At 50.9% G+C, this 19,110-nt stretch overlaps 1 protein-coding gene across 2 annotated transcripts in view; it reads left to right on the forward strand.

Annotated features, from left to right (window-relative positions):
- The window catches only part of LOC144826055 (1-aminocyclopropane-1-carboxylate synthase-like protein 1), a 146,954-nt gene extending 144,394 nt beyond the window's left edge, over nucleotides 1-2,560 (forward strand). For both annotated transcript variants that reach the window (XM_078684353.1, XM_078684354.1), the window contains one exon: nucleotides 1,268-2,560. In XM_078684353.1, coding sequence (XP_078540479.1) covers nucleotides 1,268-1,557 — 290 coding nt within the window. In that variant the 3' untranslated portion in view covers nucleotides 1,558-2,560. The remainder of the gene's footprint in view (nucleotides 1-1,267) is intronic.
- The last annotated feature ends 16,550 nt before the right edge of the window (nucleotides 2,561-19,110 follow it).

The following is a 19,110-nucleotide window of genomic DNA, read 5'->3' on the forward strand; positions in this document are numbered from 1 at the left end:
TATTCCAGTAGCCTTACTTTACTACCGTGAGGGAATCAAGTGCTTGTAATCTCTAGACTAGTGGAATTCCAGGACTGAGTAGATGTGCAAATAAATTGAGTTTTTGGTAGTTCATTGAAGCATAGATTTTTTTCCTGTGTGATCTTTCTGTGATAATTCACTCCAGATTTCCACCTCCTTTGTAACTGTAATCTCACCCCTGTTCTGAATCACACGCAAGTGACATGTTGCCGCCCAGGATTTCATGACCACGGTGTTGACTCATGATGGCTACCACATAAAATATGGCTATAAATGCCAATAGCAATCTGTCTTCTTAATGTTCTCTTTAAATTGATCGGTGGAAACCAATTTTGCCAGTTGGCGATATCTTGATTTTAGCTCCGGGAATGGATGCTTTTCGCCGCGATTTTCTTGCGATAGATGCCGATCTCTATGACACCACCGCCCGTTCACTAAATCTGAAAAATTACGTTTTCAAGAGTATACCATTTATGCTGGGTCTCTACTTGCAATATATTTCTGGATTGTTCCTCAGTGACTGTAGCACGGTCCTAATTGTCGGGTCACTTTCAATGTGTATGTCTTGTTCAGGTTTTATCCAACATAGAAGGGTCTTTTTCTTTGCAAAAAACAATTTTCCTGATGATGGTCTAACAGACTGACGCCACAAAGACCAAAACGTCGACTTTATCATCAACCCCATGGAAATTCAGTGTCTTTTTAGTAACGTCTTCTCTCTATTGGAGAACAGTTGCTTTGTGATTATGTTGGGAATTGATGTATGTTATGAACTGTTTGACTAATTTGTTTTTACATCTTTTCATGACATTTTTGCGGATGTGTGCCTTTTGTATGTACTCCGTTCATTTTTGATATATAAAAATATAAATTATTTTTATATAATCAGGATTTTCCGTGTGCTTTGTATTACCAACTTACATTTATTGTTGCTGTCGTTAGACACCTTAGAGTTCGTTCTTACATGACTTGCTCATTTAATAGATTTTAATAATCAAAAATATCTTTTCAAAAACAAAATCCCTTGTAGACACTCTTCACCTTTAATTTTGTATGTAAAGGCATCACCCTTAGAATATTTTTAATCTGTGTAGAGTATTTAAGCTATTTCAAATGCTATCTAATTCTCAATAATTGACAGCAGATATAGGTGAAATATTTGACTGCAGTACTGTATTGTTGAAAACTTTGTAAACTTGACATGTAGAACGTTCTAAACAGCTGCATCCACTCTGCTTTGCCATAGGAATGCAGAGGATCCGAAAAGTGCTGGAGGAGATGGAACGTGAGATGGTAGCAGAAGAAAGGAGTCACCTGGACCAGGCAGAACCAGATGGAAAGGCAGACAGCACAGACGAAGTGATCTATGTCTCCAGCAACCAAGAGCCCTCCAGCTCTAACCTGGGTGACCTGATAGGTCTTTTGCAGCAGCAGATGCGATCCTCGGACTGGCTGCAAAAGAATACAGTGGAACAGTTTGCTCAGGAGAACCCAGAGGTCTTTGATGTGTTTGCCAAGTTAATGGGCAAGCACTAGGCTCTGGACTGATCATGTGCACCAGCTACATTCCTATTGTACACTTGGGCATGCTGACATATTGTCTTGATAAACAGATTCATTGCAATGAAACTGTTATCTGTGTGCACAAGAGGCCAACATCACACCAATGGAGAAAGTGGTAAGCCCTAAAATGTCAACTATGTCCTCTAATCTGAAGACTCTGAAACATGAGACCTCCTGCAGGTGCACTTTCTGAAGCCTCTGCCTTTGGAGACCAGTGCTGACATATAGATAAGTCAAGGTGACGGTATTAGAGAACCTTGTCACAAAGGCTGCAAATGAATTTCCATTTCATGCACTGTTAACAGTAGTCATGTTTGTCTCAAACGTCCCGCGCAGGGGCATGCCTGCTATATGTTTTCCTTTCTAGTTTTGGTTGGCAGAAGGGGAGGGGCAGTATTGTTTGCAAGAAAGGGGCACATCTTTCAAAACAACTGCTGATTGAGTCTTGCACACTCCTAAGGACCCAACTGGACAAGCAGGTGGTGTAAAGAATAACAGAAGCTACAGTAGTGCATATCACTTTACTGTTTTCTTCTATGAAGCTGATCTATGAATTCAGATTGGTTGTTAGAAAGAAAAGCAAAAGCAGCAATAATATGTGTCTACTGGGACAGCAGCACCTGCCCAGCTGGGTATTGGCAGCACATGTCTCAGGAATGTCTAGAAGTCTTTCTGTGGAGGTCTGTTCACAGAAGAGAGTGCCAACAGAAGGACTGGACCTCCTGATGAACAGTTCAGAGACCATCCCTTTGAAGTGTTGCAGGAAAGGGAGGATTTCCAAGCTGTTTTTTCTGCGGTTGGCGCTCTGAGTCATCGCCTTTTTCAAGTTGAAAAGAGATACAGATGGCTTCAACCACAAAGCACTATTAGAATGAAACCTTGAACAGAGTCATATGCTGATGAACATCCCCTGGTTTCATGGGGGTATCGGAGCGGCTTTGTCCCATTTTTATAATAAACCTGTTTTACTGTCAAAGGTTTGATTTATTAAATTATGATACGTGGTATTTGTAAACTGCAGAGTCTGGCGGTGCCATCGCCATTTGCTGGTGCTTCCTCTCTCGATGTCCTTTTGTTTTTGCCTGCAGTACTACACTTCTGCCTCTCCGTGTCCCTACGTTTCTGCTCCAGAGTCCCATTTTTCTTAGCCTACTACCTCCCCACACCTCCCAGGCTCTCTGCCCAGGTATCTCTCCATTTCTCCTTTTCACATTCAGTGTCATTATTTTACTCTCCTAGAGTTGTCTCCCTATCCCAGTGTGCATGTTGTGTGTAGCCCTTTGTCTCTTTGTTTGTGTGTGTCTCAGTGAGTATTTCAGCATGTATGCCCCACTATTGCCCCTTCTTAGATCTGTGGCCCCTAATCTCAATGTTTGTGTGCAGGTCTCGCTCTCGCGTTGTACCTATCATAATTTGTATTCCCCCCTACTCCTATGTGCGTTTTATTGGCCCTTCATGCTCCTTATTTATATGCAAAAGAGACACAGATGATGGACGGAATGCAGAGCAAATCAAATATTCACCCCGGTCAATAGTTCTTGGTTAAATACAGTGTTCTTGTGCTCACAATACCATCCCAGTTTAGACTCAGCCATATGCAAATCAGTTATGACTCTGTGCCTCATGGGAACAGTCTAGACCGAATAGCCAAAGCAGGTCCTCCCTGGGCCGGAAACAAGCATTTTGGGACCGGTTTCTAGGCCTCACCTCTCAGCAGCTAGGCTAACTTGAATCCAATCCAGTGATGCAGAGAAATTCTACGGGACATCAGGCCATGGCGCCAGAGGGGCCAGGCAGCTGTGCAGGCCGCTGTAATAATGAGACTTGTGACATAAGATTTTGTAATAGTGGGAGAGCAGAGGGTTGCTACGGGACCTCAGGCAGTGGGACCGCAGGGGCCAGAGAACTGTGCAGGCGGCTGTAATAATGAGACTTGTGACATCAGATTGTGTAATAGTGGGAGAGCAGAGGGTTGCTAAGGTACCTCATGCCCTGGGACCGCGGGGGCCAGAGAGCTGTACAGGCCGCTGACATCAGATTGTGTAATAGTGGGATAGCAGGGGGTTGCTGCGGGACGACAGGCCGTGGAACCACATGGGCCACACAGCTGTGCAGGCCGCTGTAATAATGAGACTTGTGACACCAGATTGTGTAATAGTAGGAGAGCAGAGGGTTGCTACGGGAACTCAGGCCTTCGGACCACAGGGGTCAGAGAGCTGTGAAGGTCGCTGTAATAACAAGACTTGTGACATCAGATTTTGTAATAGTGGGAGAACAGAGGCATGCTATGGGACCTTAGACAGTGGGAACAGAAGGGCTAGAGAGCTGTGCAGGCCGCTGTTACAATGAGACTTGTGACATCGGATTGTGAAATAGTGGGAGAGCAGAGGGTTGCTACGGGGCCTCAGGCTGTGGGACCAGAGGGGCCAGACAGCTGTGCCGGTCACTGTAACAATGAGACTTGTGGCACCAGATGTGTAATAGTAGGAGAGCAGAGGGTTGCTACGGGTACTCAGGCCTTCGAACCACAGGGGCCAGAGAGCTGTGCAGGCCACTGTAATAATGAAACGTGTGACATCAGATTGTGTAATACTAGGAGAGCAGAGGGTTGCTACGGGAACTCTGGCCTTCGGACCACAGGTCAGAGAGCTATGCAGGTCGCTGTAATAACAAGACTTGTGACATCAGATTGTGTAATAGTGGGAGAACAGAGGCATGCTATGGGACCTTAGACAGTGGGAACAGAAGGGCTAGAGAGCTGTGCAGGCCGCTGTTACAATGAGACTTGTGACATCAGATTGTGAAATAGTGGAAGAGCAGAGGGTTGCTACGGGACCTCAGGCAGTGGACCCACAGGGGCCACACACCTGTGCAGGCGGCTGTAATAATGAGACTTGTGACATCAGATTGTTTAATAGTGGGAGAGCAGAAAGTTGCTACAGGGCCTCAGGCTGTGGGACCAGAGGGGCCAGACAGCTGTGCCGGTCACTGTAACAATGAGACTTGTGGCACCAGATTGTGTAATAGTAGGAGAGCAGAGGCTTACTACGGGAACTGAGGCCTTCGTACCACAGGGGCCAGAGAGCTGTGCAGTCCGCTGTAATAACAAAACTTGTGACATCAGATTGTGTAATAGTGGTAGAGCAGAAGGTTGCTACGGGACCTCAGGCCGTGGGACCACACGGGCCAGACAGCTGTGTAGAGCGCTGTCATAATGAGACTTGTGACATCAGATTGTGTAATAGTGGGAGAGCAGGGGGATGCTATGGGACCTCACGAAGTGGGACCACATGGGCCACGCAGCTGTGCAGGCCGCTGTAATATTGAGACTTGTGACATCAGATTGTGTAATAGTGGGAGAGCAAAGGGTTGCTACGGGACCTCAGGAAGTGGGACCACACGGGCCAGACAGCTGTGTAGAGTGCTGTCATAATGAGACTTATGACATCAGATTGTGTAATAATAGGAGAGCAGAGGGTTGCTACGGGAAGTCAGGCCTTCAGACCACAGGGGCAAGATAGCTGTGCAGGCCGCTGACATCAGATTGTGTAATAGTGGGAGAGGAGACGGTTGGTACGGGACCTCAGGCAGTGGGCCCACAGGGGTCACACACCTGTGCAGGCGGCTGTAATAATGAGACTTGTGACATCAGATTGTGTAATAGTGGGAGAGCAGAGGATTGTTACGGGACCTCAGGCAGAGGGACCACAGGGGCCAGACAGCTGTGCAAGCCGCTGTAATAATGAGAGTTGTGACATCCGATTGTGTAATAGTGGGGGAGCAGAGGGTTGCTACGGTACCTCAGGCCGTGGGACCTAAGGGGCCAGAGAGCTGTGCAGGCTGCTGTAACAATGAGACTTGTGACATCAGATTGTTTAATAGTGGGAGTGCAGAGGGTTGCAACGGGACCTCAGGCAGTGGGACCACAGGGGCCAGAGAGCTGTGCAGGCCGCTGTAATAATGAGACTTTTGACATCATGTGTAATAGTGGGAGAGCAGAAGGTTGCTACGTGACCTCAGGCCATGGGACCACAGGAGCCAGAGAGCTGTGCAGGCCGCTGTAATAATGAGACTTGTGACATCAGATTGTGTAATAGTGGGAGAGCAGAGAGTTGCTACGGAACATCAGGCAGTGGGACCACGGGGGTGAGAGAGCTGTGCAGGCCGCTTCAATAATGAGACTTGTGACATCAGATTGTGTAATAGTGGGAGAGCAGAGGGTTGCTACGGTACCTAAGGCAGTGGGACCACAGGGGTGAGAGAGCTGTGCAGGCCGTTGTAATAATGAGACTTGGGACATCAGATTGTGTAATAGTGGGAGAGCAGAGGGTTGCTACGGGACCTTAGGCAGTGGAACTACATGGGCCACACAGCTGTGCAGGCCGCTGTAATAATGAGACCTGTGACATCAGATTGTGTTATAGTGGGAGAGCAGAGGGATGCTACAGGACCTCAGGGGCCAGACATCTGTGCAGGCCGTCGGAACACAGGGGCCAGAGAGCTGTGCAGGCCGCTGTAATAATGAGACTTGTGACATCAGATTGTGTTATAGTGGGAGAGCAGAGGGATGCTACAGGACCTCTGGCAGTGGGACCACAGGGGTGAGAGAGCTGTGCAGGCCGATGTCATAATGAGACTTGTGACATCAGATTGTGTAATAGTGTGAAAGCAGAAGGTTGCTTCGTGACCTCAGGCCGTAGGACCACAGGGGCCAGAGAGCTGTGCAGGCCGTTGTAATAATGAGACTTGTGACATCAGATTGTGTAATAGTGGGAGAGCAGAGGGTTGCTACGGGACCTCAGGCCGTGGGACCACAGGGGCTAGAGAGCTGTGCAGGCCGCTGTAATAATGAGACTTATGACATTAGATTGTGTAATAGTGGGAGAGCAGAGGGTTGCTACGGGACCTCAGGCCTTGGGACCACAGGGACCAGACAGCTGTGCAGGCCGCTGTAATAATGAGAGTTGTGACATCAGGTTGTGTAATAGTGGGAGAGCAGAGGGTTGCTACGGTACCACAGGTCGTGGGACCGAAGGGGCCAGAGAGCTGTGCAGGCTGCTGTAACAATGAGACTTGTGACATCAGATTGTGTAATAGTGGGAGAGCAGAGGGTTGCTACGGGACCTCAGGCAGTGGGACCACAGGGGTGAGAGAGCTGTGCAGGCCGTTGTAATAATGAGACTTGGGACATCAGATTGTGTAATAGTGGGAGAGCAGAGGGTTGCTACGGGACCTCAGGCAGTGGGACCACAGGGGTGAGAGAGCTGTGCAGGCCGCTGTAATAATGAGACCTGTGACATCAGATTGTGTTATAGTGGGAGAGCAGAGGGATGCTACAGGACCTCAGGGGCCAGACATCTGTGCAGGCCGTCGGAACACAGGGGCCAGAGAGCTGTGCAGGCCGCTGTAATAATGAGACTTGTGACATCAGATTGTGTAATAGTAGGAGAGCAGATGGTTGCTACGGGACCTCAGGCAGTGGGACCACAGGGGTGAGAGAGCTGTGCAGGCCGCTGTAATAATAAGACTTGTGACATCAGATTGTGTAACAGTAGGAGAGCAGAAGGTTGCTACGGGACCTCAGGCAGTGGGCCCACAGGAGCCACACAGCTGTGCAGGCGGCTGCAATAATGAGACTTGTGACATCAGACTGTGTAATAGTGGGAGAGCAGAGGGTTGTTACGGGACCTCAGAAAGAGGTACCTCAAGGGCCAGACAGCTGTGCAGGCCGCTGTAATAATGAGACTCGTGACATGAGATTGTGTAATAGTGGGAGAGCAGAGGGTTGCTACGGTACCACAGGCCGTGGGACCGTAGGGGCCAGAGAGCTTTGCAGGCTGCTGTAACAATGAGACTTGTGACATCAGATTGTGTTATAGTGGGAGAGCAGAGGGTTGCTACGTGACCTCAGGCCGTAGGACCACAGGGGCCAGAGAGCTGTGCAGGACGCTGTAATAATGAGACTTGTGACATCAGAATCGTTTATAGTGGGAGAGCAGAGGGTTGCTACGGGACCTTAGGCAGTGGTACTACAGGGGCCAGACATCTGTGCAGGCCGCTATAATAATGAGACTTGTGACATCAGATTGTGTTATAGTGGGAGAGCAGAAGGTTGCTTCGTGACCTCAGGCCGTAGGACCACAGTGGCCAGAGAGCTGTGCAGGCCGTTGTAATAATGAGACTTGTGACATCAGATTGTGTAATAGTGGGAGAGCAGAGGGTTGCTACGGGACCTCAGGCCGTGGGACCACAGGGTCCAGAGAGCTGTGCAGGCCGCTGTAATAATGAGACTTATGACATTAGATTGTGTAATAGTGGGAGAGCAGAGGGTTGCTACGGGACCTCAGGCCGTGGGACGGAAGGGGCCAGAGAGCTGTGCAGGCCGCTGTAACAATGAGACTTGTGACATCAGATTGTGTAATAGTGGGAGATCAGATGGTTGCTACGGGACCTCAGGCCGTAGGACCACAGTGGCCAGAGAGCTGTGCAGGCCGTTGTAATAATGAGACTTGTGACATCAGATTGTGTAATAGTGGGAGAGCAGAGGGTTGCTACGGGACCTCAGGCCGTGGGACCACAGGGTCCAGAGAGCTGTGCAGGCCGCTGTAATAATGAGACTTATGACATTAGATTGTGTAATAGTGGGAGAGCAGAGGGTTGCTACGGGACCTCAGGCCGTGGGACGGAAGGGGCCAGAGAGCTGTGCAGGCCGCTGTAATAATGAGACTTGTGACATCAGATTATGTAATAGTGGGAGAGCAGAGGGTTGCTACGGGACCTCAGGCAGTGGGACCACAGGGGTGAGAGAGCAGTGCAGGCCGCTTTAATAATGAGACTTGTGACATCAGATTGTGTCATAGTGGGAGAGCAGAAGGTTGCTACGTGACCTCAGACCGTAGGACCACAGGGGCCAGAGAGCTGTACAGGCCGCTGCTATGATGAGACTTGTGACATCAGATTGTGTAATAGTGGGAGAGCAGAGGGTTGCTACGGGACCTCAGGCCGTGGGACCACAGGGGCCAGAGAGCTGTGCAGGCCGCTGTAATAATGCGACTTGTGACATCAGATTGTGTAATAGTGGGAGAGCAGAGGGTTGCTACGGGACCTTAGGCAGTGGAACTACAGCGGCCACACAGCTGTGCAGGCCGCTGTAATAATGAGACTTGTGACATCAGATTGTGTTATAGTGGGAGAGCAGAGGGATGCTACAGGACCGCAGGGGCCAGACATCTGTGCAGGCCATCGGAACACAGGGGCCAGAGAGCTGTGCCGGCTGCTGTAAAAATGAGACTTGTGACATCAGATTGTGTAATAGTAGGAGAGCAGAGGGTTGCTACGGGACCTCAGGCAGTGGGACCACAGGGGTGAGAGAGCTGTGCAGGGCGCTGTAATATTGAGACTTGTGACATCAGAATTTGTTATAGTGGGATAACAGAGGGTTGGTACGGGACATCTGTGCAGGCCCTCGGAATACAGGGCCAGATAGATGTGCAGGCCGCTGCAATAATGAGACTTGTGACATCAGACTGTGTAATAGTGGGAGAGCAGAGGGTTGTTACAGGACCTCAGGCAGAGGTACCACAAGGGCCAGACAGCTGTGCAGGCTGCTGTAATAATGAGACTCGTGACATGAGATTGTGTAATAGTGGGAGAGCAGAGGGTTGCTACGGTACCTCAGGCCGTGGGACCGTAGGGGCCAGAGAGCTTTGCAGGCTGCTGTAACAATGAGACTTGTGACATCATATTGTATAATAGTGGGAGAGCAGGGGGTTGCTACGGGACCTCTGGCCGTGGGACCACAGGGGCCAGAGAGCTGTGCAGGCCGCTATAATAATGAGACTTGTGACATCAGATTGTATAATAGTGGGAGAGCAGAAGGTTGCTACATGACCTCAGGCCGTGGGACCACAGGGGCCACACAGCTGTGCAGGCCGCTGTAATAATGAGACTTGTGACATCAGATTGTGTAATAGTGGGAGAGCAGAGGGTTGCTACGGGACCTCAGGCAGTGGGACCACATGGGTGAGAGAGCTGTGCAGGCCGCTGTAATAATGAGACTTGTGATATCAGTTTGTGTAATAGTGGGAGAGCAGAAGGTTGCTTCATGACCTCAGGCCGTGGGACCACAGGGGCCAGAGAGCTGTGCAGGCCGCTGTATTAATGAGACTTGTGACGTCAGATTGTGTAATAGCGGGAGAGCAGAGGGTTGCTATGGGACCTCAGGCAGTGGGACCACAGGGGTGATAGAGCTGTGCAGGCCGCTGTAATAATGAGACTTGTGACATCAGATTGTGTAATAGTGGGAGAGCAGAGGGTTGCTACGGGACCTCTGGCCGTGGGACCACAGGGGCCAGAGAGCTGTGCAGGCCGCTGTAATAATGAGACTTGTGACATCAGATTGTGTAATAGTGGGAGAGCAGAGGGTTGCTACGGGACCTCAGGCCGTGGGACCGAAGGGGCCAGAGAGCTGTGCAGGCTGCTGTAACAATGAGACTTGTGACCTCAGATTGTGTAATAGTGGGAGAGCAGAGGGTTGCTACGGGACCTCAGGCCTTGGGACCACAGGGACCAGTCATCTGTGCAGGCTGCTGTAATAATGAGAGTTGTGACATCAGGTTGTGTAATAGTGGGAGAGCAGAGGGTTGCTACGGTACCTCAGGCCGTGGGACCGTAGGGGCCAGAGAGCTTTGCAGGCTGCTGTAACAATGAGACTTGTGACATCAGATTGTGTGATAGTGGGAGAGCAGAGGGTTGCTACGGGACCTCAGGCCGTGGGACCACAGGGGCCAGAGAGCTGTGCAGGCCGCTATAATAATGAGACTTGTGACATCAGATTGTAGAATAGTGGGAGAGCAGAAGGTTGCTACATGACCTCAGGCCGTGGGACCACAGGGGCCACACAGCTGTGCAGGCCGCTGTAATAATGAGACTTGTGACATCAGATTGTGTAATAGTGGGAGAGCAGAGGGTTGCTACGGGACCTTAGGCAGTGGAACCACAGGGGCCACACAGCTGTGCAGGCCGCTGTAATAATGAGACTTGTGACATCAGATTGTGTTATAGTGGGAGAGCAGAGGGATTCCACAGGGTCCAGACATCTGTGCAGGCTGTAGGCACACAGGGGCCAGAGAGCTGTGCAGGCCACTGTAAAAATGAGACTTGTGACATCAGATTGTGTAATAGTGGAAGAGCAGAGGGTTGCTACGGAACCTCAGGCCGCGGGACCACAGGGCCTCACAGCTGTGCAGGCCGCTGTAATAATGAGACTTGTGACATCAGATTGTGTAATAGTGGGAGAGCAGAGGGTTGCTACGGGATCTCAGGCAGTGGGACCACATGGGTGAGAGAGCTGTGCAGGCCGCTGTAATAATGAGACTTGTGATATCAGTTTGTGTAATAGTGGGAGAGCAGAAGGTTGCTTCATGACCTCAGGCCGTGGGACCACAGGGGCCAGAGAGCTGTGCAGGCTGCTGTATTAATGAGACTTGTGACGTCAGATTGTGTAATAGTGGGAGAGCAGAGGGTTGCTATGGGACCTCAGGCAGTGGGACCACAGGGATGATAGAGCTGTGCAGGGCGCTGTAATAATGAGACTTGTGACATCAGATTGTGTAATAGTGGGAGAGCAGAGGGTTGCTACGGGATCTCAGGCAGTGGGACCACATGGGTGAGAGAGCTGTGCAGGCCGCTGTAATAATGAGACTTGTGACATCAGATTGTGTTATAGTGGGAGAGCAGAGGGATGCTACAGGACTTCAGGCAGTGGGACCACAGGGGTGAGAGACCTGTGCAGGCCGCTGTAATAATGAGACTTGTGATATCAGTTTGTGTAATAGTGGGAGAGCAGAAGGTTGCTTCATGACCTCAGGCCGTGGGACCACAGGGGCAGAGAGCTGTGTAGGCCGCTGTAACGCGCCGAGCCCTGCTCGAGCCAGAACACTTGACCTCCTGAGGCAAAACAGCCGGGAGAGTCGCGGCTGCGATTTTAAACAACTGACATCTTTTTAGACTGCTTTTAAAAATTGTGTGTATTCTTTGTGATTAACGACAAAACTACCTTCTCTTCTTGGGCTTTTCCCGCGCAGCGCCTGGAAAGCTGCCGAGGGATACTCCCCGGTGTTGCCGCCACCCCCCTGGGACACACAGGCCACGCCCACCACCAGGCAGGCCACGCCCCTCCCCGCCGAGCATTGAAATTAACGCGCCGAGCCCTGCTCGAGCCAGAACACTTGACCTCCTGAGGCAAAACAGCAGGGAGAGTCGCGGTTGCGATTTTAAACAACTGACTTATCTTTTTAGACTGCTTTAAAAAATTGTGTGTATTCTTTGTGATTAACGACAAAACTACCTTCTCTTCTTGGGCTTTTCCCGCGCAGCGCCTGGAAAGCTGCCGAGGGATACTCCCCGGTGTTGCCGCCACCCCCCTGGGACACACAGGCCACGCCCACCACCAGGCAGGTCACGCCCCTCCCCGCCGAGCAGTGAAATTAACGCGCCGAGCCCTGCTTGAGCCAGAACACTTGACCTCCTGAGGCAAAACAGCCGGGAGAGTCGCGGTTGCGATTTTAAACAACTGACTTATCTTTTTAGACTGCCTTTAAAAATTGTGTGTATTCTTTGTGATTAACGACAAAACTACCTTCTCTTCTTGGGCTTTTCCCGCGCAGCGCCTGGAAAGCTGCCGAGGGATACTCCCCGGTGTTGCCACCACCCCCCTGGGACACACAGGCCACGCCCACCACCAGGCAGGCCACGCCCCTCCCCGCCGAGCAGTGAAATTAACGCGCCGAGCCCTGCTCGAGCCAGAACACTTGACCTCCTGAGGCAAAACAGCCGGGAGAGTCGCGGTTGCGATTTTAAACAACTGACTTATCTTTTTAGACTGCTTTTAAAAATTGTGTGTATTCTTTGTGATTAACGACAAAACTACCTTCTCTTCTTGGGCTTTTCCCGCGCAGCGCCTGGAAAGCTGCCGAGGGATACTCCCCGGTGTTGCCGCCACCCCCCTGGGACACACAGGCCACGCCCACCACCAGGCAGGCCACGCCCCTCCCCGCCGAGCAGTGAAATTAACGCGCCGAGCCCTGCTTGAGCCAGAACACTTGACCTCCTGAGGCAAAACAGCCGGGAGAGTCGCGGTTGCGATTTTAAACAACTGACTTATCTTTTTAGACTGCTTTTAAAAATTGTGTGTATTCTTTGTGATTAACGACAAAACTACCTTCTCTTCTTGGGCTTTTCCCGCGCAGCGCCTGGAAAGCTGCCGAGGGATACTCCCCGGTGTTGCCGCCACCCCCCTGGGACACACAGGCCACGCCCACCACCAGGCTGGCCACGCCCCTTCCCCACCTGCTATTTCACATGTGCTTACACCGGACGCGCAGACGACGGGCGCAGCGGGGGCCACGTTTGCGCGCCGAAGGCGCGCCTAAGGCAAGCCCGTCTGCGCCCGTCCGCGACCAGACCGCGGCCGTGGCCAGACATGCTGCTGGCTGTGGATCACAAGGTGGAAGGCTAGTGTGGTCAGGTGAGGACCTAAAGGCTCTTGCTCCCCCATCCAAATGCTGCCTGCACTCGACAGACCCTCTGACTTTCGCCCCTCCTCAGAGATGCTGCAATTGCGAGATAGTTTATGGCAGCGAAGACCCTGTAAGGCCTCCTAATCCCAAATCCCCACCTCAGATAGGCCTTAGAGCTGGCTTACTGAATTGTAGATCCCTAGCCAAATATGCTGATGATGTCTGGCTTTTACTTGAAGAACAGGAATGGGATATCCTGTTTTTAACAGAAACATGGATTAAGGAAGACAACTTGACCTCCATTGCACTGGCAGTCCCTTTGGGATTTAAAATATGCCTCGCCAACCGCTCTGGGACGAAAAGAGGCGGTGGCGTCGCTATTATTTTTAAAGAGCACTTAATATTAACTTCCTCAGCCCCTACGACTATTCAAGGAATTGAAGGCCTTCACTTCTGCTTTCAGGCGAGCCCTCAGCTTTCACTAGCAGGATTGGTGATATATCGCCCTCCGGGCGGCGTAGATTCCAACCTAATCACCCTACTGGATACGATTGTTCAGAGCTCGCTCCTCCACCCCCATTTCATTGTGGCGGGTGATTTCAACATCCATATGGATAAACCCAACTGTACCATGGCAGAGCAACTTAGAACTACTTTAAGCACGGCCAGTCTTAGACTGATCAATAAGGGCCCTACACATACGGGGGGCCATACTATTGATCTCATCTTCTCTAACATCAAAAATGTGCTGCCCGAGGTACCTCTTCCCCTGACTTGGTCAGACCACTCACTTGTCCCATTTACACTGAACTTGGCGCATGATATTTCTGCGTCCAGCAAATGCTACTTCTTAAAAAGGCAATGGAAAAAGCTGACCCCCGAGACTATGGGCCCTGTCTTGGCACAAACCACCCCATCTCTGACAAACAATGCCAATAGTGATGCTCAACTCCTCAACGAGTGGGTTGGAAAAATGGTCTCCTCCATTGCGCCAGCCTCCCGAGCGCTATCAAAAAGAGACTCTCCCTCAGCACCCTGGTTCTCGCAGGAACTAAGAAAAGAGAAAGCTGCTTGTAAAAAGCTGGAGAGACTCTGGAGAGTAAGTTATGGCCTGGAGGAAAGAGCTAGGTATAAGGAAGCCTCTAAAAATCTACGGAAAGCTATTAGAAAAAGTAAAAAACGCTTTTACGCAGACTTGATTCTACAGGCAGAACAGTCTGCTAAACAGATTTTCAAAGTAGTACAGTCGTTTTTTAAACCAAAGTGCATTGAGAGGGAGGTTGCTCCAACAGTTATGCTATGTGAGCAAATTTCCGAGTTCTTCGACCAAAAAATTAAAAAGGTCTATGACTCTTTTGGACCAGTGATAAAAACAGTGAAACAGGACCTCGCGAGTAATGGCGAGCGAGGTGAGACTTTCACCCAGTTCCTGAATATCTCCCTGAGTGAAGTAAGGCAAGAACTCGTCCGGTGCAAATCTGGTTCACCCGACGACCCTTGCCCTGCAAAATTATGGAGCTCTATAGCCGATTTCGTAGCCCCTGTACTCCAACATATCTGGAACTCCTCCACTGCTTCGGGCATATTTCCGGATGTATGGAAACATGCTACCCTCCTGCCCTTAAAGAAAAAGCCTAATGGGGATCCAGAAGATCTCACTAATCTCCGCCCTATATCCCTTTTAGCTGCCCCGGGAAAAATGTTGGAGAAAGTCATACAGCGCCAACTGAGCAAATTTGTAGAAGTAAATAAAATCCTACATGAAACACAGTCTGGCTTCCGCCCCGGCTTTAGCACGGAAACAGCGCTTATTGAGGTAGCCGAGTCAGTAAGGTGGTCGATGGATGCAGGGAACTCAGCAATGCTGGTACTCCAGGATCTATCGGCCGCCTTCGATACGGTGGACCACGCCAGACTTCTCAGCCGGCTGGCCGAGATAGGGATTCAGGATAAGGCGCTGGGTTGGATACATTCTTATCTATCCCAGAGAACTCAGAAGGTGGCACTTGGGACGATCTCTTCGGCACCCAAGACCCTTGGCTGTGGAGTTCCGCAAGGGTCGGCCCTAAGTCCCCTTTTGTTCAACGTCTACCTTGCTCCTCTCTTTACGCTAATTGCCAACTGGGGTGTCAAGGCAATTTCGTATGCCGACGACACCCAGTTGGTATTTCCGTATTCCGAGATCACGCAAGAGTCCTTTTCAAACTTCAAAGGCTGTCTCCAAGATGTAGCGCATTGGATGACTGCAAACAAATTAAGACTCAATGCCAATAAAACCGAAGTTATCTTTTTTGGCAAGGGTCCCCTTCCTGCGTCAGAACTTTGGTGGCCGATGGAGATGGGCCCTGCCCCCTCACCTAGTCACACGGCAAAAAATCTCGGAGTGAGATGGGATGATAGCATGTCCTTTACCTCCCATATCCAACAAGTTGCCGGCTGTTGCATGAGTAAACTGAGAAATCTCCGAAAAATCCTCAGACTCGTTCCAGAGAGCTGCCGAAAAACGGTTATCCACGCTACTGTTACCTCAAGGCTGGATTATGCCAACGGACTCTACCTAGGCTTACCAAAATACCTGACACAAAAGCTTCAGGTAGTTCAAAATGCGGCTGCGAGACTGTTACTGCGCACCCCACTCAAGCAGTCAATCTCTCCGCATCTTCGATCCCTGCACTGGCTGCCAGTTGCCAGCAGAATAAAGTTTAAAGCATTGACATTGGCGTTTAGATCTCTGCATGGCTCCTGTCCAGAATACTTGAAAAACCGCCTCCCCAGATACTCCCAAACCCGTGCATTGCGGTCCAATTGCCGTGTTCAATTGGCAGTCCCACGCACGAAAAAGGCTCGACTAGGCGGTCGGACCTTCTCGCCTAACGTCGCCGCTCTGTGGAATACCCTGCCACAAGAAATTCAACGGGCTCCTTCTGAACCCTGTTTTAAGACATTGCTGAAAACTTGGCTCTTTATCCAACCCCGTTAGCTTTTCCTTCATTTGCCCCGGGTCTTCTGTGTTCTACTAGCGCCGGGACACCTCCTCGCGAGGTAGCTGTTGCGCTTTACAAAATCCAGTATTATTATTATTATTATTATTAATAAGACTTGTGACGTCAGATTGTGTAATAGTGGGAGAGCAGAGGGTTGCTATGGGACCTCAGGCAGTGGGACCACAGGGGTGATAGAGCTGTGCAGGCCGCTGTAATAATGAGACTTGTGACATCAGATTGTGTAATAGTGGGAGAGCAGAGGGTTGCTACGGGACCTCAGGCCGTGGGACCGAAGGGGCCAGAGAGCTGTGCAGGCTGCTGTAACAATGAGACTTGTGACATCAGATTGTGTAATAGTGGGAGAGCAGAGGGTTGCTATTGGACCTCAGGCCTTGGGACCACAGGGACCAGACAGCTGTGCAGGCCGCTGTAATAATGAGAGTTGTGACATCAGGTTGTGTAATAGTGGGAGAGCAGAGGGTTGCTACGGGACCTCAGGCCGTGGGACCACAGGGGCCAGACAGCTGTGCAGGCCGCTGTAATAATGAGACTTGTGACATCAGATTGTGTTATAGTGGGAGAGCAGAGGGATGCTACAGGACCTCAGGGGCCAGACATCTGTGCAGGCCGTCGGAACACAGGGGCCAGAGAGCTGTGCAGGCCGCTGTAATAATGAGAATTGTGACATCAGATTGTGTAATAGTAGGAGAGCAGAGGGTTGCTACGGGACCTCAGGCAGTGGGACCACAGGGGTAAGAGAGCTGTGCAGGGCGCTGTAATAATAAGACTTGTGACATCAGAATCTGTTATAGTGGGATAACAGAGGGTTGGTACGGGACCTCAGGCCGTGGGACCACAGGGGCCAGACCTCTGTGCAGGCCCTCGGAACACAGGGGCCAGATAGATGTGCAGGCCACTGTAAGAATGAGACTTGTGACTTCAGATTGTGTAATAGTGGGAGAGCAGAGCGTTGCTATGGGACCTCACGCAATGGGACCACCGGGGCCAGAGAGCTGTGCAGGCCGCTGTAATAATGAGACTTGTGACATCAGATTGTGTCATAGTGGGAGAGCAGAAGGTTGCTACGGGACCTCAGGCTGTGGGACCACAGGGGTGAGACAGCTGTGCAGGGCGCTGTAATAATGAGACTTGTGACATCAGAATTTGTTATAGTGGAAGAGTAGAGGGTTGCTACGGGACCTTAGGCAGTGGAACTACAGAGGCCACACAGCTGTGCAGGCCGCTGTAATAATGAGACTTGTGACATCAGATTGTGTAATAGTGGGAGAGCAGAGGGTTGCTACGGGACCTCAGGCCGTGGAACCACAGGGGCCAGAGAGCTGTGCAGTCCGCTGTAATAATGAGACTTGTGACATCAGATTGTGTAATAGTGGGAGAGCAGAGGGTTGCTACGGGACCTCGGGCCTTGGGACCACAGAGGCCAGACAGCTGTGCATGCCGCTGTAATAATGAGACTTGTGACATCAAATTGTGTAATAGTGGGAGAGCAGAGCGTTGCTACGGGACCTCAGGCAATGGGACCACAGGGGCCAGAGAGCTGTGCAGTCCGCTGTAATAATGAGACTTGTGACATCAGATTATGTAATAGTGGGAGAGCAGAGGGTTGCTACGGGAGATCAGGCAGTGGGACCACAGGGGTGAGAGAGCTGTGCAGGCCACATTAATAATGAGACTTGTGACATCAGATTGTGTCATAGTGGAAGAGCAGAAGGTTGCTTCGTGACCTCAGGCCGTAGGACCACAGGGGCCAGAGAGCTGGGCAGGCCGCTGCAATAATGAGACTTGTGACATCAGATTGTGTAATAGTGGGAGAGCAGAGGGTTGCTACAGGACCTCAGGCCGTGGAACCACAGGGGCCAGAGAGCTGTGGAGGCTGCTGTAATAATGAGACTTGTGACATCAGAATTTGTTATAGTGGGATAACAGAGGGTTGGTACGGGACCTTAGGCAGTGGAACTACAGGGCGACACAGCTGTGCAGGCCGCTTCAATAATGAGAGTTGTGACATCAGATTGTGTAATAGTAGGAGAGCAGAGGGTTGCTCCGGGACCTCAGGCAGTGGGACCACAGGGGTGAGAGAGTTGTGCAGGGTGCTGTAATAATGAGACTTGTGACATCAGAATCTATTATAGTGGGATAGGAGAGGGTTGGTACGGGACCTCAGGCCGTGGGATCACAGGGGCCAGACATCTGTGCAGGCCCTAGGAACACAGGGGCCAGATAGCTCTGCAGGCTACTGTAAGAATGACACTTGTGACATCAGATTGTGTAATAGTGGAAGAGCAGAGGGTTGCTACGGAACCTCAGGCAGTGGGACCACAGGGGGGAAGAGCTGTACAGGCCGCTGTGATAATGAGACTTGTGACATCAGACTGTGTAATAGTGGGAGAGCAGAGGGTTGCTACGGTACCTCAGGCCGTGGGAACGAAGGGGCCAGAGAGCTGTGCAGGCTGCTGTAACAATGAGACTTGTGACATCGGATTGTGTAATAGTGGGAGAGCAGGGGGTTGCAATGGGACCTCAGGAAGTGGGACTACAGGGGCCAGAGAGCTGTGCAGGCCGCTATAATAATGAGACTTGTGACATCAGATTGTGTAATAGTAGGAGAGCAGAGGGTTGCTACGGGACCTCAGGCAGTGGGACCACAGGGGTGAGAGAGCTGTGCAGGGCGCTGTATTAATGAGACTTGTGACATCAGAATCTATTATAGTGGGATAGGAGAGGGTTGGTACGGGACCTTAGGCAGTGGAACTACAGGGGCGACACAGCTGTGCAGGCCGCTTCAATAATGAGACTTGTGACATCAGATTGTGTTATAGTGGGAGAGCAGAGGGTTGCTACGGGAGATCAGGCAGTGGGACCACAGGGGCCAGAGAGCTGTGCAGGTGGCTGTAATAATGAGACTTGTGACATCAGATTGTGTAAAAGTGGGAGAGCAGAGGTTTGCTACGGGACCTCAGGCCTTGGGACCACAGGGGCCAGACAGCTGTGCAGGCCGCTGT

The sequence above is a fragment of the Lissotriton helveticus genome, chromosome 3_2 (assembly GCF_964261635.1).
Source record: "Lissotriton helveticus chromosome 3_2, aLisHel1.1, whole genome shotgun sequence".
Taxonomy (NCBI): Eukaryota; Metazoa; Chordata; class Amphibia; order Caudata; family Salamandridae; genus Lissotriton; species Lissotriton helveticus.